This window comes from Nanorana parkeri, unplaced genomic scaffold (genome assembly GCF_000935625.1).
Source record: "Nanorana parkeri isolate BGI_ZX_2015 unplaced genomic scaffold, ASM93562v1 scaffold389, whole genome shotgun sequence".
Lineage (NCBI taxonomy): Eukaryota > Metazoa > Chordata > Amphibia > Anura > Dicroglossidae > Nanorana > Nanorana parkeri.
Genome location: NW_017306657.1, coordinates 577,451 through 600,097, shown reverse-complemented (window position 1 = coordinate 600,097; position 22,647 = coordinate 577,451). Strand labels below are relative to the sequence as shown.

At 42.7% G+C, this 22,647-nt stretch overlaps 1 protein-coding gene across 2 annotated transcripts; it reads left to right on the top strand.

The window, feature by feature from the left end:
- Nucleotides 1–5,681: 5,681 nt before the first annotated feature.
- Nucleotides 5,682–20,711, top strand: WDR31 (WD repeat domain 31). Of its 2 annotated transcripts, none has more exons than XM_018559351.1 (10): nucleotides 5,682–5,850; nucleotides 9,572–9,696; nucleotides 10,395–10,524; nucleotides 11,625–11,699; nucleotides 11,812–11,956; nucleotides 13,282–13,382; nucleotides 14,976–15,043; nucleotides 16,470–16,611; nucleotides 19,121–19,283; nucleotides 20,227–20,711. In XM_018559351.1, the coding sequence occupies exons 2-10, from the start codon at nucleotides 9,650–9,652 to the stop codon at nucleotides 20,385–20,387; spliced, it is 1,032 nt and encodes a 343-aa protein (XP_018414853.1). In that variant the 5' UTR covers nucleotides 5,682–5,850; nucleotides 9,572–9,649; the 3' UTR covers nucleotides 20,388–20,711. The 2 variants fall into 2 exon arrangements, with proteins under 2 accessions (XP_018414853.1, XP_018414855.1); XM_018559353.1 differs by having other exon boundaries at nucleotides 11,625–11,703; nucleotides 11,816–11,956.
- Nucleotides 20,712–22,647: the final 1,936 nt, after the last annotated feature.

The window sequence follows — 22,647 nt, the reverse complement described above, 5'->3', positions numbered from 1 at the left end:
AAGTGGTCTATTGCCACTGTGGATCCAACAGTGTCCCGCTATAGCAAGGTGCTTACTATTGCAGTAGAGGACGCATCTCACTTTAAGGACCCAATAGAGAATCTGTTTAAAGCCTTTCCAGATCTCTGTTCTCTTTGGGAAGTCATTCACTTAATTTGATTTTACCTGTAACCTTACTTAGTGAAACCATGTCTGACTTTCCACATGCGGGGGCGGTGGGTGTTTGTTAACATGTGTGCACAATTGGACAGCTTGCCTCTCAGACTATTGGGGGTGCCTCGAACTGTAGTTCCCTTTCCTGTCAAGGCCCACTTTACTAGATCTGTGAGCGTTTCTTTGGCTTTTCAGCATTAAGCTACTATTTTTCCAGATTTGCAAGGCTGCAACTTAGTCTTTTGTTCACAAGTTCTCTAAGTTCCTCCAAGTGGACCTTGAGGCCTCATCTGATACCAACTACAGGCATATGGTCATTCAGGTGGCTCTTTGATCTGCATGTAGTCCCCAAGTTCTCTGCTGTTTCCTTAGGCCCATTAGTGTTTGTTTGCTGTGTTGTACACCCCTCAGTTACACTACTTTTGCAGTGAGGGACACAGATTCAACTCTTCTGTGTTTATGATCCTGTTTTTGGTATTGCTTGCTACAAAACTAAACCTGGCCGTGCACTAGGACATTTTTGTTTTTGATTTTCTAATTGTAACAAAATTTCAGACAACATTTGTCAAGCCTTTGATGCATTATCCAATGTTCTGAAAAGTTTATTTTGAAAATCAAGCAATGTATGGTCAGCTTGGGGTTTGCTGGTGGTGGGAGTCTGTTTTCCTAGGCTGGCCTAGGAAATCCTATTATTTAGGAAATCCTATTATTTATACAGAGTCGTAGCAGGGGTGAGGCGAGTGAGGCACTCGCCTCAGGCACAGCTGCGAGGGGGCACAGCCAGGGCCGGTCCTGGACCTGCTGCCCAGCAAGGGTAAGAGGTGGGCAGGTGCTTTGGGATTTGGATGCAGTGCTGATCGCCTCACATTACCATCTCACTCATGCCCAGCTCTGCCGCTTATTGGCTGGATCCCAGGTGTGGGGGGAGTTGAGAGCGGCTGCCGTGCTTATCGCCTCAGTTTACCATAGAGGTGACCAGCGGACACACATGCATCGCCGCTGTGTATTGGTTGGTTCCATGGAGGGGAGGAGCTGATTGCTTTACTTATTGGCTGATGCACGGCGCTCCCAGTCAGCAATTGGCTGTCAGCTAATGCTGCTTAAAGCCAGCTGAAAACTCTGTGCACCAGCCAATGAAGCACCACACCATTGGCCCACACATAACCACTCCCTCTACACCCCACACGTGGAGCTAAAATGTGCTTAGAGATGGCAAGGAAGTCTTGGGAATGAAGGAGACCTAGGAATTAACTAACAATGTGATTGGGAGTATTTTCTGATATAACCTGTTCTAACCCATCATGAAGTAAGCAATTGGTATCCTGTACGTGTAGTTAGCCCTTAAATTCAGGGAATTTTCTTGATGTAAGATATATAAGTACAAATGCATTGATTTGGATCACAAGAGGAACGTTAATTCTAACGCATTGGGAGTATTTTCTGGCATAACCTGCTCTATCCCCATCACTCCTTAAAAAATCCCTTTTACTTATCTTTGCTCTGTCCCCATCTTCAAATGATCTCTGCTCTGTCCCCATCACCCCCTTAAAAATCTCCTTTTCTCCCCTTCTCTGTACCTATAACCTAATGCCCCCATGCTCTGTACCCATCACCCCTTAAAAATCACTTATACTGCCCTGCGCTGTCCTTATCCCTACATGTCCCCATGCTCTGTCATCATCCCTTAAAAATCAATTATACTCCCCTGTGCTGTCCCTATCACCCTATGTCCCCATACTCTGTTCCCATCACCTAATAAAAATCCCTTCTACTCCTCTGCTCTGTCCCTATCATCCCATAAACAGTTCTAATATAATTGATTTCCTTGCTATTTATTTACTTTCCTCAAAATAACCTAGGAGGGGGGGGGGGGGGACACAATTTTCTGTTCTTGCCTCGGGTGGAAAAGGAGCTAATTTATAACCGGATTAAAGGGGCTGTTTATAACCCTTTGACCTGAAGTATATACTATGCAACTACATTACTACACAGTCTGAGTTAAAGAGAATTGTTTTGCAAGCCTTTCTTGTCTTACTTTGGATGTTGATTTTCTCTTGTAGAAGTTATTTTAAATTCACAAGAATTATCTTACAAAATGTATATTTCAAAAGTCTACCAGTGTACCTGCTCGACATAACTCGGGACATTATTTAATGGCCTGAGCCCCACATTTCTCATTTAAGCAGTTCCCACAAAATACCTGACTGCCAGAGGTGTTTTGCCTCACCTCCACCTTGCCATGTCTTTTTATTGTTTACAGCATATGATGAACTGTACTCTAAAAAAGCAATGTGTTCAACCAAAAGCGGTTATGAACCTAGTGCAGCTATGAACAAGGGTCGGAGAATTAAATAGTAATATAAATCGATTTTATTAGTAAAAACATATGCTTATACACAAAGCGAATGCGCAGCTCGAACCCACCACCTATACAATCAATATAAAAAAGATTATTGCAACAATCCACACATACATGCCACAACCCAGACACACAGAGAGCTAGCTGATCAGCGTAATTAGTTTCATCTGGTGGTCCTCAGATTTAGGAAAAGGGAGCAACAAAGTATATATACGGTTTCGGATGGAAAAGAAAAAATTATATGTTCAATAGATAATGTGGGCTGCCCAGCTTTCCTCGAAAGCAAATGACTTGAAATTTTGATTTAATTTATTCGATGTTCTTATCTTTAAGTGGAGGAGGTGTTCATTTATTATTCGTTTTAGCTTGATTGCAGAGTTTCAAGCGAGGTATAGCCAGATATGAAATATAAGACCCGGTAGTCATATATACGGAATGCCGCTGAGTTGTGGCCACACTTGGGGATTATACCACCAATCTATCTGTAGTAGTCTTAAACTCGAGTAAATATATACTCACAGCTCCTTGTTGCTTCGACCGGTCAGTTTGTATCTTTGGGCTATTATTCACTTGGATTTTTGATTAGTGTTCTTTTTCTTCATAACCGAGCATCCGATATTTCAAGTAGTCCACAGGATAAGACCTCCTATACTCTCCTATACTCTCCTCCAATTTAGGCAGTCCCAATAGTTTTTGGTTTTAAAAGATTTCCGATCCGATATGAAGTCCTTTTTGCTCCTGCTAATAAAATTATACACACAGGCTGATCAGATGCTTGACTCTCAGGAAGTCAATTGAACTAGCATCCCTTCATCGGATGACGCGTTTCGCCCCTCCTACAATCCCGGGGCTTCGTCAGATCCTGAAAGTTAGTTGAGTCACGAGGCTTTTATTTGATTCCTCATGGGTTATCATATCATTAACTTATTCGATGCCATGAATGGATTGCCTGCTTGCAGAATTAGTTTCCAAATGTATTGCCATTAAAAAAGAGGAAGGGCGGGGGGGCAAAGAGCCCTACATAATGAAGAGTATTGTGAAACATTTATAATGGTATAATATTTGGTCATTATTGACCATTACAGGGTGTGGAACTCTAGGTACACCATTTCACCCTGAACTGTACTCTAAGCCTGCCTTTCTCAACCAGTGTGCCGTGGCACCCTGGGGTGCCTTTTGGCTTCCTCAGGGGTGCTTCTAAATTTTCTTACAGCATATGCCTGTCCATGGTGCAGACAGGTTGGCCACCAGTACCATAGAAAATAATAACTCTAATCTAGGGAGGGTGGGATCCATTCAATAGATAGAAGTTAACCTCCGTCAAGGCCCACTCCACCTCCCACCCTCTGTCTTGCTGCCACAGCTTCAGCTCCTGGTGTGGTGGCAGGACTCTGATGGGAGCTTCTGATGTACAGGGGCGGCTTGTAATGTGAAGGGGGGACTCTGATGTGAAAGAAAGAGGCAAAAGAAGCACTTAATCCTTGCAGTGAAGGGGTAGCCCATGGTTTTACGTCATTTTCAGGCCTAAAATGTGGAATATAACATGGGTGCAAAAATGGAAAAAAGGGCCTCAGTCATGAAGGGTTTAAGATTTTTTTAAACCACTGTAAGTTTAATTATGGTTGTCTGTGTCTTTTTGCTGTTTGTGTCTCACTGGAGATATTTACTTTCACTTCCTATCCCATAGAAAATCAGGAAGTTAGAGAAAATCTATACAAGGTGAGGGGAATGTCCCTCTTTGTTACTACTGGAAAAAGTGTCCCTATTGGAAGATTTACCCTTGCATCTAGTTCTCTAGTTCTGATGACAACTCTAAAATTTTACATTTTACATCACTTTCTATATTGATGAGAATGGTCATACTAGAATCTACCTAGTGGGGACACAGACAATAAAAAACAAAAGGGGGGGGGGGGGGAGTCTAATCCTTTCCTACTCTTTCAAAAACTAAGAAAAAGAAGTTGGGGTTATACATACACTTTATGGTGGTTGCTGTGGTTCCTCCTGCCAAGCTGTACATCACTCTAGGCCAGGGGTGGGCAATTCCGGTCCTTCAGCTGTGCTTTAGAGAACTATGGGGTTAAGGCTTTTCCCCATAGTTCTCCTTAGGGTAATGGGAGGACACAAACTAGCGTCCTCCCGTCACCCTAGGCTCAGTATACCGCAAGCTGTAGTTCGCGGTATACTGAGACGCCGCACCTGAAGCGGATCCCGACAATTATGCCGGGATCCGCCCAGCTGCGCGACTGACAGCTGGCTCTGCCTATCTAGAGGCAGAGCTAGCTGTACCCGCCCCCTCCCCCGTCTGCTCCGCCAGTCAGCGCTGGCGGATCAGAGCGGGGAGGGGGGAATCCAGCCCCTCCCCTGTCACAGCAGAGAGCAGTGACAGGATCAAGAGGTGAGCTCACCTCCCGATCTACTGAGCCGACCTGTGACAGTCTCATTGTCACAGGTCGGCTAGAACTATGAGGTGAGTGAAAAGCACTCACCTCATAGTTCTCCTTTAACTACAAATCTCAACACTCCCAGAGAGAGTCATGCCTGTAACTGTCAGTCTTGCAATGCCTCATGGGACTTGTAGTTTCACAACAGCTGGAGTTGCCCACCCCTGCTCTGGGCCACAATAGTCACATTTGGGTTGGCAGGAGAAACCACCAGGGGCAGCAAGGGGACACATTGTGCCATACTCCAGGAAGTGTCAGATAGTAGCGGCACTCAGAACAGAGCAATGTCTTAACACACCAGGAAGAGGGGCATTCTTCCTTCTCTTGCAGAGTACTTTATGTTTATTTTCATCACCTAAGAAACTGGGTTGCCATATCCTGCAATGCAACAGTATAAAAGCCTGTGTCAGTAGGCTTTGGGCTTGTGTTGACGGCAGTTTTGAAAAGCTGTTGCGATCATTCAGAATTCATTGACAGGTTCATTTGACCTGCCACTGACCTGCTTCAAGGGGGGTTTTGCACTCCCATAGGAATGCAAAATTTGCTTGAAGCAAACAAAATCCCAACACAGAATATATCCATTTATAACCCGTATAGGGCTATTTTATCGACCATCCCTGTCCCAGAGTCCGTGGAAACCATGCAGTGACTACAGCTCATCCCGAACCTGCACAACCCACATAACTGCCTTCCCCGTAGCCACAAGGCAGCAGGTGGGTCACATGACTCTGTGATGTAGAGCACTCCCTAAGGGGCGGAACCAATGCGCTCTGGCCCAGGTAGGATGGTTTTCCATGTGACACCCGCGCCTGGTAACCGGTGCCGCGTTGCTAAGGAGAGGAGAAGAAGACGGCGGAGGATGGGCTAGCCCGGGGCCACCGTGTACTGTGCGGGGTAACACTTTTCATTCTTCCACCATTGGCTGCAGCAGGCACACGACTAGCACCTCGGTCCTTTGTAATTGCCGCTGTCTGTGCGCCGTTATCATGATAGTGCTCGCTGTTACATTCCATTTATTCTCGCCGCCATCCCATCAATTACATCTGGAGACTATTATTATTATTATAGTATGTGCTGATGATATAGTACACATGTCTCTGGAATGGTGGTGATGCCCTTGTCGTTGTTATTTATTATTGCATTCTGCATATTGCTCATGTGTTTGCAAATGATAATGATACAAAACAACAAATCAGTCATCATTCATTCAATTCCCTATTGTCATGTTCTGAAGAGTCATATTATAGAACATGGGTGACTTTTCATTTCATGACTAGAAATAAAAGTGAGTGATTGCCAATGCCATGCCATCATTTGCATGTGTCTGCTATTTCTGTTCATGGTTCACGCACACTGGGTCATCTTCTGTTCCCTAAGGCCTCATTCACACGGGTGGTAAAACCAGGCGGATGATCTGCCATTTTATTGACCCCTCTCCCCCCCCACGGTCGCCTGCTGCGATGTCACCACTGTGACAGAACATGGGTGCAATGCTTTGTGTCATGACATGTCAAAAAATATACAGCATGTCGCATTTGTCGGGCAGTGCTGCTTGTCAAATGCGACCAATGCAATGAATGGGACTGAGCCGCAACCATGTGTGTAAACTGTTGCAACATGGTAAGGCAACAGAAAATCCCCACAGGGATCCCTTTTTTCCCCAACTATTTATCACTTATTACTTGTTTAACCGATCATTAAATCTTTAGGTTTATTTTTGTACGCCTATATTTTGTGTGTAACATGAAACATGGTCACATCACTTACCTAAATCACAGGGTTCTTCACCCCACAGGCTCCTGTCATACTTCGAATTCATGGGATTTGTGGATGGATGACGCAACTGTGCTGGTGGAGCCACACACAACTGTGTCATCCTTTCATAGATCCTTTGCAAGGGTCTGTAACTGTAGAGACTACAAAACCCATCTGCCACTGACTGTAGCAGAGGAACTTGTATTTCTCAGCGGAGTGACATCAGCACACTTGTAGCCCATTGACACTTCCTACTGTCCTCTAAATGAAAGTCTGTACTTCGGTATGGATGTGGGAGTAGAGGAAGAGTCTGCAGGAGCCAGAGCATTGCACCCGCAACTCGCTGATCACATGTATTATTATTATACAGGATTTATATAGTGCCAACAGTTTGCACAGCACTTTACAGTTACAATGCAAATCAAGACAAGATGGTAAGAAGGTCTCTGCCCATGAAAGCTTGCAATCTAAATGGGAGGGGCAAGTGATATATGAGGAGGTAGCTGTGTGGGGATGAATTGTTTGAGAACGGGATAGTTCAATGGTTAGTTTAAGGAGGGATAGGCTTCCCTGAAGAGATGAGTTCTTAGGGGTCTCTTAAAGGCAGACAGAGTAGAACAGGGGTAGCCAAACTGCAGCCCTCCAGCTGTGGTGAAACTAAAAATCCCATGATGCATCTCTCTCTGGTAGTCATGTCTGTGGCTGTGAAAATCTTGCAATGCCTCATGGGATTTGTAGTTCCACCACAGCCGGAGGGCCGGAGTTTGGCTACCCCTGGAGTAGAGGATAGAAAGACAGGTTGGGGTAAGGAGTTCCAAAGGATGGGAGAGACTCTAGAGAAGTCCTGGAAGTCCAGTTGCAATGCTTTACTGGCCCCAATGCCCACAAATAACAAATTCACATTTTTTCTTCTTTTATGAACGTGTGTGCGTTTATTACCTTTTGTTAAAGATGGACTTTGCCTTTAATAATAAATAATTATAAGCAATATCTATAGTTATTTCTTCATGTTATAGGTGGAACCTAGTGGTCTGAGTCGGCTCCTGACTATGCCATGCATACTTGGACAGTGAAACTTTCTGCCATAAATCCTAAATCTAGTTTTCAGTACTCCTGCCCACCTTTGTGTGTTCCAGCTCCTCCTGTTACATTCTCCATAATATAAAATACATTTAAAAATCCAGCAGGAAGCGTGGAAATCCCTTATAATGTGCACATCAGGTAGGCAGACCTGGGAACTTTGCATAGAGATCTAACTAATAGAGTCTACGGGGAATAGAAGAAACTGACAGTTAAACCGGCATCCACCTAACACTGAAATATCAGTTCTGGATGAATGGGCCCTTTATTATGTCACTTCCCTCTGCTGGGGTGACAGTATATAATTATTATCAGGCTGTCCTGAGCCCTTCCCCTCCCCATATGAAGGTTAATAGACTAAGAAGCTTTCTGGTGGTGTCATGTCAATCAGACTGACGCTGCTGAGTGCTGATCCTAATGGGATTTGGTTGGCTGTCTCCCGTAGCTACATAATGCCGGCCATCAGAAATGGTGAGCGAATACAGCTTTCTCATTTAAATCTGCCTTCTTTTTTTCTTGTTCCATTGCTTCTGCGTCGAGTTCAGACCCCATTTCATCAGATTTGAGTGCAGAGATCATTCCGGGATCCTGTCAGTGCATGAAATGGGTTTATTTATATGCACTGTAATCTTCTAAGACTCTAAAGTGGATTGTAAAGCATCCGTTCCTAATGAGTCACGGTGTAATTTCCGCCCATCTTACATCCCTGAAATGCTGTGGCTTGTGAACTATGTACTGTATACTTTATATACATTGACCTATCGCTGTTCTAGAAAAGCTTTTCTGCATTTATTATTAGTGGCTAGGAATATACAATCGTTATTTATTACAAGTGTATGAAACCCAAATTGTCTGCGTTGACAGATACATTCTTCCTTTAGCATCCCAGCTGGCTGTTTCCTGTATAGACTTAAATATATGATTGGTTGCTATAGTTTAACCAAGACAGTTTTTATTTGAGATATTGTGATAAATCAAAGTGTAGGTCAGTCTACTAACAGGTTGTGTTTATTTCACCCGAAATTAAGTGGCTCCGTGTGTGAGGTTACAAATATATTTCTAGGGATTTGCAACTCTGCCTCCATAAACATACCTGACCTCTGTCTGAATGTACAGAGTCAGATTTTGATGTGTAATATCCACAGAGATATCATTGCAGCAGCCTGACTGGTTAGGCCCTCACACTGCACAGGTGCTGGCAAATGTAAATATGACAGATACAAATCTAAGGGTCTGATTTATTACACGTTCACACAGCGTATTGCTGTGCAAAAAAAGTTTGCAGCTCATTAATGCCAGTAGATGGAGCCGAGGAGCATAGGAATTCTCCTTGGCTCCATCTAGTGGCAGAAATGCGTGGTTATATGCTGGGTGAACACCTCTTAGTGTGTGGCCAGGTTCAGGCTGAGAACCCCAATGTGCCCTCAGTACATAACCTAATAATATTAGAGCTGTAGGATGCCTCTGCTGTTTCAACAATTAGCATTTTCCTCATAATGCAATGTTTCATTGTGAGCATGCTTATTGACCGGTGAGCCATGCATTGCTAAGGCAGAGAAAGGTTTCATGGCTTATTTACCAGAGAAAAAAATCTTGATGACAAAATCATGTCTCAAAGGACATTTGCTGACCGTGAGAACTTTTTACAGACAGAAAATATAAGTGATAGAGGAAAAATGACAGAAGTGAGGGTGCCAGTAGTAATGTCGTAATGCTGCAATTATCATTGACAATGGCTCTAATGTAGCAGAATTCTGATCTGATATTTCTTTGATGATAGGACTCTGCACAGAATTCCTGATGTCCGGTACTTTAAAGGTCCTCTTGCCCTGCTTCTTCCTTCTCCCCTCCTGGAAATATGGGAAAATTCCAGAGTAAAGTCAAACGCAACAGCTCGAAATACAGGTAAAATGTCAGGTTCAGCTGCTCACCCTTTAGCAGTGTTTGTCAGCCCTTAAGGTATAGTGTGCCTCCCATGCGGCCCTTGACATCACCAAAGGGCTGACCATAATGTTCAGTATATGTCATGCTAGAGAGAATTATCAGAGACTACAGATATACACGAGCATGGATGTGGACATGCTGTGGGTGTACAGCGAGAGATTGGGGACTGTCCTCTAGAGACTGATCACCGCTATTACCCATTTACAAATCAATGCTCCCACTACTGACTTTTGGGATCCAAGTGCCACAGTTTAAAATATCTAAAGCCCAGTTTTTTGTTTTTTTTTGGATGGAGCAGAGAAGGTTTAAACCCCATCAGGTGTATCTTGTCGTCTTTGTCCTCTTTGGGAAATTTCTGTTCGCTTCCTGTCCCAGAGACACAACAAAAAGCAAGAGGAAATCTCTCCAAAGTGATAGGAATTCCTTTTTTACAAAGTTGTCACCAGGACAGATTTCCCTCACCTCCTTTTTTGGTGACAACTATAACATTTTGGATCAGATCACCAGGACAAATAGAGAGGATAAATGGTTCTAACCCTTCCCCATCCTCCCCAAACTAAAAAAGAAAACTGACTTACAGTACATATACTTTAATGTAAAACTTAAGAATTTCTAATAGTGAAATCATTTTCTGGTTAATTGTAACATTTTGCATTCAGGGCTGACCACCATGCAGAGGAGACTCCTCCAGCCCAGCCAATCACACAGCAAACCCGAGTTCACAATGATGGCGTTACTTACATCTCGGCCCTGAAATCCGACCTGTGCGTATCGGGAGGGAAGGACAAGGTAAGTGCTAATTGTGTGGTCACGGACCTGTGGATACATTACCTGCACTGTGATATAGGCTACTCTGTAATTAAAGCACAGGGGGTTAGGTTTCTGCTTGCCTACAAGTATGCAATTGCATGTACTGCACAGACTGACAGGATTTCACACTCCTTCTGAGCTGAATAAATGGAGAGTGTGTTTACACTGAACACCAGGCATACATTAAAGCCCAACTCTTGGCTCCACTCCTAGTACACCCCACATTCCTTCCTGAAGGCCCCCCAGAGTATATTTTTTTAATTTTTGTCTTTATTCTAATTTTTTCCAGATGTCTTCAAGCCATTGACATAGTGAGCAAGGTTTTTTTTGCCTCTTCCATGGTGCTTGGTGGTCCTCTGGGATGCAGAGAGCAGGACTGACTTAATGATGTTAGCATTGTTCTCTGCATCCACGTTAAGGTCCCATCAGGGGGCAGGTCCATGATGCCATGCAGTCCCAGTATGCCCTCAGTCTTCCAGGATAAATGACCTAGGGTGTCATTCAACCCAACACATTTTGTGTCAGAAAGGAATTCCTGAGCTGAGTAATTCAACCAAAGCTCCTGGGGAACCTTTAAAAAAATAAATAACCTGAAGTTGGACATTTGGAAAAAAAAAATTGTATTTATTGAAGCTCATCTCTGGGCAAACCAAAAAAAAAGTACCTTTGAAGTGGTCTGCTAGACTGGTCCACACTACCTTTTCTCTTCTGGGCTCCGTGGACCTGATTAGATGTGAGGATGCCGAGGGACATGTCACAGCAGGAGTGGAGAAGAGCAGAGTGCTGACTGCTAGGGGAAAGCGAAACTGCAAATATGCTTTCACGAACATGCTGCTGCCCTTTCTTTCTTCATTTACAAGCTAGCCGCAGGTTATAGACCAGACACTGTATTATCATGGCAATACTACCTGCACCAAGTTATCAGCACTAAACGACTATACTGAATGCTAACATATAGTTAAATAAGGCTGCAAAGTGCTTAACCATTGCATGTAAAAATTAGTAGTAACAGATAAGAGTCAGATACATGCAGATAATAAAGAACGGTGATGACAATCTTGCCTTTCACATATATTCAGGCAGTTGTTGTGTCAAATTGGAGAACTGGAGCGGCTCTGAAAAGATTTGTGGGGCATGATCGAGAGGTTTCCAAGGTAATATATATATATATATGTGTGTGTGTGCTCTCATGCATTTGTGTAAATATAAGGTGTACACATTACCAGGCCTCCATGTCATTTAATAACATCTGTCATCCATCTATAGATTTCCTGTGTGTTTGGGACAAACCGGTTCTTCAGCGCCTCACGGGACAAGACGGTTCTCATGTGGGATCTGCACTGCAAGGCCGGCAGTGCTCAGAAGTTTCTGGGGCATCATTTATTAGTGACCGGGCTGGCAGTAAGTCCTGGTGAGACTGCACTCTTTACCAAATTTATTTTCAATGGCAATAAAAAGCTGTTTTTTTTTAATGTAGACACTACTTTGGTACCTCCTGAGTAGTTAGAAGTACAGCTCCAGTTTCTTGAGGATTACCGATTTCAGTGTTCCCGATTTTCCCTATAGTGCCATCTGCTGGGAATATCTGACTTATCACTTATCAGAGCACTATAGTATCTGGTCACCTCACATTGCTCAAAAGCAGTTTTAAAAAAGCAAGAATTTTTTGAAAAAAAAATAATTTGCTTTTAAGGTCCCTAAAGTTTTGGCTAGAAATACACTTTATACCACCGAATGGTTTATCATGCCTCTCTCAGACTCCAAATTTTGAGACTTCTACATCTGAGTCTCCAGTCCAGTTATTTTACATAATAGAGAATGTAAAAGGTGGAGTAGGTACACTCCAAGGTGGGCTGGATTAAACAAACCTACAAGATAGGCAAATACAGGGCCAGGAATTCTGGTGGGGAGATTTTACTGCTGCAATGTGCAAAAGATAGAAGAATAAAAAAGAGACAGAAAGATAAATAATCCGGTAGTTGACTCCAAGGAGTGTATCAGATAGGAATCTGCAATTGTACCCTTTGTATTTTGTTAGTAAAAATTCTATTTAAGAGGTAGGAAGCTGTAATCCCTCTGCTTGCTGGTATTAGAGCACCTGTAGGTACTGAAAGTAACCAGCCATCTTGGTCTAATGTTAGCATGTAGAAATAGCAAAGCATTCTTACAGATCCCCAGAGACTGCAATGTAATAACCAATTACAACTCAAGTACAAGTTGGCTCAAATATGCCAACTGCAGCCCTCACGGGTGCTTGTCTGGCTTGTTACTGCTACACGTTGTTGCAGATAAAATCTTTTATTGAAGATTTAGCAGAACAACATCAGAAACACCTAAAATCCTTATGCATTTGCATTTCTCATTGCACATCACCCATAGATGACAGGGGAGACAGCTAGCTCAGGACAGTGAAAATGCAGTTTTTCAAGGACACATACGTTATGGTTAGAAGACAATATGCCCTGGAAACATTCTGCTTTCTTTGTTCCTGACATGCACTGATAGCACTGGGTATCTCACATAATTTGAGGATTGCATCAATTATGTCTTCTGATTATTTAAAAAATGCAATTGTGCCAGTAAAAGAAATAGTAATCCTCCAGAAGTAAAACAGCTGTGAGTTAGCAGTCTACCAATAATGGTCCTATTAGTGTAAATGCAGGGATCAGTGCCGAGATCTAGCACAGGACAAGCGGTGCCTCTTCTGTCTGATAGAATCTCCTCTTTTGTTTGCAGACTGCACCCAGCTACTGACAGGCTCCAGAGACAATACACTGTGTAAGTGGAATGTGGAGACCGGCCAGTGCCTGCTGAAGACTGCTGTGTCTAGAAACCTGGTGAGAGTAAATGTGTGTTTGGTGTTGGTGGGATGTAATTCACCACACTGTTACCTAAAGGGAATGTTATTGTGGATTTGTATACATTTTCTTTCTTTTTAGAGCTGGATCAGGCAGGTAAACACAAAATATTTCATAAGAATATTTTGTATTTTCACATGCAGCGAGCAGGTGGCACACCTTATGCAAGATTAGTCATACTTGCTTTGCTGAAAAAGATCAGAGCAGCCTGGGAGCCACAATACAGCACAACTGAATGAGCCAGATAGGTCTGATCCTTGCTCTGTATAGACTTTCACTTAGAGAGAGACAGTCTGAAAGCAAACAACCTCTTCTGTGATCTCTCTTTAGATGACCCATAACGCTCTGTGACACCAGTGCCAGAGGGGAACTCATTAAAAAAGTTTTTTTTTAAATACATTTCATATAAAGAGAAACAAAGCATATAAAAAAATCAGTTCAAAAAGGTATAAGCATAAAAATTAAATTGACCCAAAATCTAATGAGAGAATTTCTACCGTTGCATGGTTTTACTCTTTTGCAGGTATATAGAACAGGTGTTTTTGTGCTGAAGTCGGCCCTTACCCTCCTGCCTTGCATTAGTCTTCATTAATTTAAAATGTAAACTAAAGAAGACCCTGGCCTGTTCTTTGGATCATTAAAGTGAACCTGTACTTGGTAATGCATCAAGGATGGTTTGATGTAGAGTTAGATGTGACAGGCTCATCAGTCATTCACCATCTCCATCACCATGAATGAAACCAAGCCTTCACAACCTAATCTCTTTACAGTGGCCATATGCAAAAAAGAATTAAGCATAAAGCTTAATAGTCCTACAGTAATGGTTAAAAACATGCACCTTTGGCTGCAATACTTACCTCTCTGGTTCTGTCGAACCAGCACAAGATGATCTTCCAAAGCAATTCCAACTGTATTCCACTTGCATCTATGCAAAGAACAACCACAGCTTTGTAAAGATGCTATGACCACAGCTATTACAAAGGTTCTAAAGTTTTTGAGCCTATCATTCCAGAAGAAAGTCATCCGTGCACCGAGTGTGGATTGCAAAGACTCATGATAGGGGTGTGCTGTGCACTTTGTTTTTCTAGTCTCTGGTTCTGTCCCCTGCAGTAATACCTTTTCAATACTAGATGTCAATAGTCTTTGTGCCATTCAGCTTGGAAGACATACTGTGAGTGCAGGGCGTCAAAGACCTTCTCCCTAAGGGGGTATCATTGCAGCACCCTGAACTCAAAGAGTATTGATGCAATGAGCAGTGCTTATTGCTCACTGCATTATTAGGAACACTCCACCCACCTCCAAGAGAGGACCAGAAGAGGAAGAGGACCCTGGCACACGACTGTTCAGACATCTGACAAAATTAAGTATAAAAAAAGCAAAAATATAGCATTCATTCAAACAAACATATCTGTTAACTGAAACTAGTGTAAGTATGTAAGTTTACTTAGATATGAGACTCCTGTAATCCTTCACACAGTGCAACTGTACAAGGGAGAACATAACAGCTGAGGTGGAAGGTTTACTTTAACAGTAACAAAACTCACCATATATTATGTGCTTCCTGTCCCGCAGGTAACACACCTCTGCTGGGTTCCCGGAGAGTCCGTTGTTGTTCAGACCTCAGAGGATAAAATTGTCCGGTCAGTAACATGTTACATTAATACTCGATGTTTTAGTATATTAATAATGATATAACTTATCTTCATTTTCCAATGTGTCCTATTACAGTCAGAGATCAGTATGTTAATACTGACATAGCATATTGTATAATACAAGTATGATAATTTATTCATTTCGACTTGAATAAATATAAGAGAAACCCATATACAGTATAGTGTCTTATAGGCTGTTTGTACCCTTAAAGGAGCAGAAAAGTGAGGAGGTGCCATAATATCTGCTATGAGCATCTCTTGGCTGAGTACCCTACTGGCTTCTCTGTGTTGCTGTCTCTTTATATCTCTTGCACATTGTAGCGGGAAAATGTCCCCACTATAGTTCTTGGCTCTGTTCCCACCAATCTTGTAGCTTTGTGTGGTCTTTACCACCTTGGGGTCTTCCCACTCCACCTTTTAACATCTTCCATTATGGAAAATAATTGGACTGGGAACTCAGTTGCAGAAAGCTTAAAATCTCATTGCTGGAGTCCTAGAGAGACACGACAAACCATTAGTTGTATTTCTATCCAAAACATTTGTTTTGGATATAGGGGATGGTTAGAGCCCCTGTCAGTTTATTTTCTGTCTTGTTGGGGAGATTTCTCTTCTTTTTTTTCTCCTGGAGACAACAAAAACTAAGAGGCAATTCTATCTTTTGTTACCAGAACAGGTGTCCATGGAAAGATTTCTGCTCACCTCCTGTTGTGGTGACTACTGTAAAATTTTGAACCTATCACTTGCGGTCCCAAAAACAATGGTCACTAGGACAAGAAGAGAGATTGAAACTCTCCATGGGGGGAAACAAACAGCTATAAAGATACGACAGAGGATCAAACCTTTCACCAGTCTTTCAAAAACAAGGTTTGGTTTTAGATCTACTTCACCTCTCCAGCCACTTTTTCAACATTTAAAGCAAACCCGTCTCCATGGTATATAACATTGGCATAGATGGCCCAAAAACATTTATTTTGTTTTCCAGACTAGATGTTCCTGGACCCCCCCATCTTCCTAACTAAATGTCTACTTCCTGAGCATAAGCACCCCACCTTCCCCCATCCCTCAATGCAAAGTTTTAGTCCTCTACCCAAGTGACCTAGAGAGGCCTGGATGGATTAAAGGGGAATCCATTGTTTCATTTATGTATCGAAAAAAACATTGTTTAATGCATTTTAAAATACTAGCTGTACATATTTGTTCAGTTTGTTCCTTTTAATCTCGGATTCATCTCCCCCTATAATCTGAATATAAATTATAGCTGGAAAAAATCATCATGGAGCTAGATAATCCTGGGCCTTCCTTGATCCCTGGGCTTTGTAGCAGTCACTGTGGTTGCAGTTGCTTTTTTGATGCTGGCATATCTTCCACTGATTACCACTCAATACGTTCCTTCTATTTCTCTCACTCCCTCCAGTGTCTGGGACATCCGTAACCTTCAGGTAGCGCACATGTTCCCAATGAAGCAGTACATACAGATGCACTGTGATGTCAGCGAAGATGGAAATTACTGCCTGACCAGCAGCAATGGCTTTGGTGGACAAGGCTGTGAAGCTACGGTGAGAGATCAGCTGGTGCTCTTGTCCAGCTACATATAACTTGAATCATTTTAAACTGAAACTTTACAATAAAATAAAGGCAGAGTCAATGTACCATTTAGTGTGCTCGTCTGCCTAAGGAAATGTTAATGAAAAATGTACTTTTTTCTGTAAAATGGAATCCTAGAAGATATGACGCCTGGCCATGTGAATAGAGCCAAGGCATTAGCTACAATGCCACTGCCAAAGACTCTTTTCAGAACATCTTGTGTAATGCAGAATTAATTCTAAAATAAGCGTGCCTTTATCTTTTAAAAACTGATTGGCTGTAAAAAGCTTATGGAAGCTGTATTTGAATCCTCAGTTTGTTACATCTGCCAGGCAAATAAAAACCTGGCTCCCATGATAGAATAGGACTTTGTTCTTTTAAGCTGTACATTGAGACACCACGATTTAGTAGAAGGGCTGGGCACAAATACATACTGAATGAGGGTATCATGTACTAATCTAAATATTGCTTGGTTTTCCATTGCAAGCAAAGAAGTTGGTAGACCTGATTGGTCATGTTTATTGAGTTTATGGGTGCCTTTGTTTAAACATTACTATAATAACAGAAATGGCAGCCATTGGGGTCTATGTCTTTACCAGCACCATAGATGGGAAAACACAGTCACCCGCTAGATTGGGTGATGTCCAACAATGGCTTCCTGTGGAGAGATAGTTTGACAGGTTAGAAAACCTGTTCTGATCCCCCCCCATAATCCCATAAATATGAAGACTTGACATTAGGCAGTTGTTCAGCAATGGTTATGTATGCAGCATTTTTTAGGAAGGAGAACTTTGTGGTATTTATAGATATGAGATTATAGATAATTGTTATGCAGTTTTGGCAACATTGTGCAACAGTTTCATGCCAGTGGATGTGACACCTTGCAGACGCAGGCAAGAGATCCAGGAGCAAATAAAGGTGGGGTGGCCTAGAAAACCTTATCCACTCGCTATTGTTTTCCAATGATAAGCCAAAGAAGAGGTGTTTGCGTGTATTCCCTTCTGCCTGCTCCATAACAAATATGAGCACTTGGATTTGAACACATGTTCAGAGATGTGATTTGAACACATGTTCAGAGATATGATTTGAACACATGTTCAGAGATGTGATTTGAACACATGTTCAGAGATATGATTTGAACACAGAGGGCATTGCGGCCGGAGGGCATGGCTGCGGTGCCATTCACTTCAACACATCACCACACCCCCTCCCACCCCACAACAAACTGAGCCGGCCGCAATGTGATCCGGTGCATTCCGGCCACAATAGCGCCGGAAAGCACTGAGGATGGTGTGAAGGAGGCTTTAGAAGTCTTAGCTGTGCAGCCCCTTAACTATACTGTCAGATCCCACTCAAGCCAATAGCCTACCTGCTTCTGGCTCTTCAGGTGTGGTCCCAACGTGCTTGATGCTGCAGACTGGAGCGGGTCAGAGGTGTCCAAAGTTACGGGCGGGGAGGGGCCAGTCAAACGTGCACACTGAGGAGAGGGAGGAGCAGCCGATGCCACTACGTGCGGGAGGCAATGATTATTGGACGCTGACGAAGACGGAGGGGCGGGCCGAGTGTGTGGACAAAGTGTGTCAGTGTCTGTGCGGGTAGAGACGGCCACTTACGCTATGTGCGGTAGGAAAGGTTATTGGCCGCTTCAGACAGGAGGGGAGAGACGAATGTGTCGGATGCTTAAGCGTTTGACACATTCGGGTACACGGAGCGTGGGACGGGGAGTCGACCCGCGATCTACCAGCGATAGCTTTGCGATCGACCTTATGGGCACCCCTGTTTTAGACGATAGGGAACAGTGCCACAGCCTTTAGGGCCCAATCTGAAGAAGTGACTTTGCTGCACTGAAATCGCTAGGAATGTTGTCAGCCCTGCCCATCTTTGTTTTTTTGAGCTACAAAACACCTGCCCCTCCCATAACATAGTGGAAGGTATTCTGTAGTTCACTGGGAAAACTAAAGGAGTGATTAGATTCCTTGATATTACACAGACAGATTGCACAGGAAGTTGTCAGCTCACAAGATTTCTGGCAGATCCATAGATATTTATTTGCACTTATAGAATAGATAACAAAGTGCTAAATTGTATATGTAAATAAGGGAAAGGGAGCACATCACAGAAGTTTCCATATTTTTTGTCAGTAAAATGGGTCAAAGAGCAGAGTGGACCAGAAAAATGTTGGAATTTCTTTCCCTTTTTTGGCTTACTTTTACTGTGTTACCCTGGCCACACACGTGTTACAGTCCAATTATACAGACTCCGTTTAGTTTACCAACAGCTATGTAGTGTAACCTGATTGAATATACATTGAGGAGATTGTTTAGGTAGCCCCCCACCTATAATCATTGGTAATTCCAAATAACATTGTACAGCCAGGTTGTAACTTGTGGCTGGCTTCAGCATTAGTTTTCCAGAATTCTATTAAGGAACACAATTGCTTCAAATTTCAATTAGTGATACTTGCACTCTTTTTTTTTCCAGTTATGGGACCTCCGACAGACAAAAGACAAGGTGTGTGAATATAAGGGGCACCTGCAGAGCACCACATCTTGTGTCTTTCTTGCAAAAAACACGTGGGACACCCCACTAGTGGCCACTGCATCTCATGACTGCACAGTGAAAATCTGGGAACGAGACACTGGAGGTAAGTATTGCATGACATTTAATATATGGTTATAATGGCCATTAACTGATTAAGATGCAGATACCAGTTTATCTTTTGGAGAGAAATCCTCAATTGCAAACTACTAGTACCATCATCTGAAAATGCAGCCTATCCATTAAGAGATTTTCTACATCACTGAGATTGCATCCCTATCTATTTATTAGGGGCCTGTGGCATCATTAAAATGAACCCTATCCTTTCCTTAAAGACTAGTGACAGCACTGATTATGCAGCCTATCTATATACTAGAGACTGGTGACATCACTGAGAATACAGCCTATCCATTCACTAGAGACCACTGACATGGCTGAGAACGCAGCCTATCCATTCACTATGGACCGGTGACATCACTGAGAATGCAGCCTATCCATTCACTAGTGACCAGTGACATCACTGAGAATACCACCTATCCGTTTTCTATAGACCAGTGACATCACTGAAAATTCAGCCTATCCCTTCACTAGAGACAAGTAACATCACTGAGAATGCAGCCTATCCTTTCACTAGAGACCAGTAACATCACTGAGAATACAGCCTATCCATTCACTAGAGACTGGTGACATCACTGAGAATACAGCCTATCCATTCACTAGAGACCGGTGACATCACTGAGAATACAGCCTATCCAGTCACTAGAGACCAGTGACATCACTGAGAATGCCTCCTACCCATTCACTAGAGACCAGTGACATTAGAGAGAATGCAGCCTATCCACTGAGTAGAGTCTGAATGCAGCACTGAGAATGCACACTACAGTATCTAGTTATTGGAGATTCTAGAGGTCATTAGGACACTCTGTTATGTGTTTTTGTTCCTTATATTTTTTGATCAGCAGATGCTCTTCAAAGTAGAATATGATTACATCTGTTACAAAAAACTGCTAAAAAAATGTTCCCCTTTCTTTTTTGTCTTCTACATTAAGCATGTCTGAGCAGCCTGTGCTTGGATGGCTCTGGGCCATTATCCTCCCTGGCAGTCTGTGATGACTCTTCCATCTTAGTCGCCAGCTTTAACTCAGGAATCCACTCCCTCCGTATGCAGAGCAGCCTGGGAGCCACACTACAGCAACTCATCAGCTTCTGATGTCAGACTACTCTACCTTCATCAAAGACCAATGCCTCATAGTACACAAGTGTCAAGGGATGGGGCTGGAGGGTGGTCCTACCAACTTTCTGGTTTTCATTGTACAAAACTGACAGTATTGCCAGCAAGTTAAACCAAGTATGGTGAATGCATGGGTTACCAAAATACACTGTTGTCCACATGACCACGTGGAGTACACTGTAAAAGCCTTCGCCCAGGATTATAGAATGGCTGAAAGATTAACCTACAAACCTGCAGACTTGAAAAGTTGGATCACTGGATGCTTTACTAGAGTCATTTGGTCCAGAGCCTAATCATGGCCTAGATACTATTCTAGAATCTTTAGCTTGAGGACCTTGTTTAGGGGTAAATCATTTAGTGGCTACTGCTGGTTTAGGCCTTATATACAGTAGGTGTAGATCCTTTTCTGGTAACTTTTTGTTCCCACCTTATCTATTCATTAATCTCATTCTGCAATCTTTAGTTCCAGGCATAACACAGGCATTTATCATTTTCTGGAATCTTTTGGTTCCAGGCCTAAGCTAGGCTTAGATCCTTTTGGTTCCAATTCTAACCTAGGTATAGATCCGTTTCTGAAATCTCTTGGTTCTAGGCCTAACCCAGACATAACCTCTTTTCTTGAATCTTTTGGTTTCCAGCCTAAGCAAGGTGTAGATATTTTTTCGCTGGCCTAACCCAGGCTTAGATGCTTTTCTGGAATCTTGGTTCTAGGCCTAACGTAGGCTTGGATCCTTTTCTGGAATCTTGGTTCTCGGCCTAACCTAGGCTTAGATCCTTTTCTGGAATCTTGGTTTTCGGCCTAACCTAGGCATAGATCCTTTTCTGAAATGTTATGGTTCCAAGCCTATCCTAGGCATAGATCCTTTTCTGAAAATGTATGGTTCCAAGCCTAACCTAGGCAGAGATCCTTTTCTGGAATCTTTTGGTTCCAGGCCTAACCTAGGCATTGATCCTTTTCTGAAAATGTATGGTTCCAAGCCTAACCTAGGCAGAGATCCTTTTCTGGAATCTTTTGGTTCCAAGCCTAACCTAGGCAGAGATCCTTTTCTGGAATCTTTTGGTTCCAGGCCTAAGCTAGGCTTAGATCCTTTTGGTTCCAATTCTAACCTAGGTATAGATCCTTTTCTGAAATCTCTCTCAGTTGCTGTATACGAACACAAAAACATACATTTTGTTAGCTGTCCTCTTCGTCTCCTCGAAATGGCCGCCTCCGTGCTTTCCAAACACTTTGTGTAAATTACAGGCTGCCCTGCACAGTGGGAACTACAATGTAGGGGGATGGAAAACTACATTTCCCAAATGCTATGCTTCTCTCATGCACAAGCTTCTCTGTTTTCTCCCCATTCATTAATATTTATAGTGACAACACCCCTTGGACAGTGCAGAGTGACCTGGGGGGCTGAGCTGGTGTGCAGTGATCTTGTTACAATTGCCTCACATGGAGGGGGTTCAGCTGCTTTACCACCTGTACAAGACAATCTGACCCCAATGTTAGATTGAGTTTCCTGTGGAGTGAATTATGAATTTATAGGACTCAGGCCCACTAAAAAGTCCATAGAAAATGTAAAAAGCCAGCAATGTGAGTCATGAAAATATACACACATATACTGTACATCCATACTGTATCTCTACATTACTGCAATAAATGCTAATCACTTACAAACGTGGAAATGGGCTTTGAAGTGACAGTAAACTCAGGACGTAAATCTTAAATATGCATTCAAGTACTTTTAAATATTAACAAAAATGTATCTTATTTGTGTATCACTCGGCTGTAGATCGTCAAATCAACTCTGAATTGGTGCTGACACTGTCCTTCCTTCTGGAGGGTGGCTACTTTTGTTCCCCATGGAGCCTGTGTGTTTTGTAAAGTAGTCACCGCTCCAAGCTCGCTGATAGACTACAATCTCAATACAAATGAGTAAACCAAACATGAGATTGTAATCCATCCTGGGCTTGGAGCGGTGACTACATTATACCACTCACAGGGACCATGGGGAACAAAAGTAGCCACCCTCCAGAAGGAAGGACAGTGTCAGCACCAATCCAGAAATGATTTGAGGATCTACAGCTGAGTGATACACAAATAAGATACATTTTGTTACCATTTCGGGTACTTGAATGTATTTTTTAAGGGTTAACTCCTGAGTTTAGTGTCTCTTTAAGGTTTCTTTGACAGAACTTGAGTAATGAACTTGATATTTTACCTTGCCTTATATTATAAGGCAGAGAACAATGA

Bases quoted from the DNA above. Each gene is read 5' to 3' on its own strand.
- WDR31 (XM_018559351.1), top strand. From the start codon at position 9,650: ATGGGAAAATTCCAGAGTAAAGTCAAACGCAACAGCTCGAAATACAG. The intron at 15,044-16,469 runs GTCAGTAACATG...CACTCCCTCCAG, and splicing joins TCAGAGGATAAAATTGTCCG to TGTCTGGGACATCCGTAACC. The intron at 19,284-20,226 runs GTAAGTATTGCA...TTCTACATTAAG, and splicing joins CTGGGAACGAGACACTGGAG to CATGTCTGAGCAGCCTGTGC.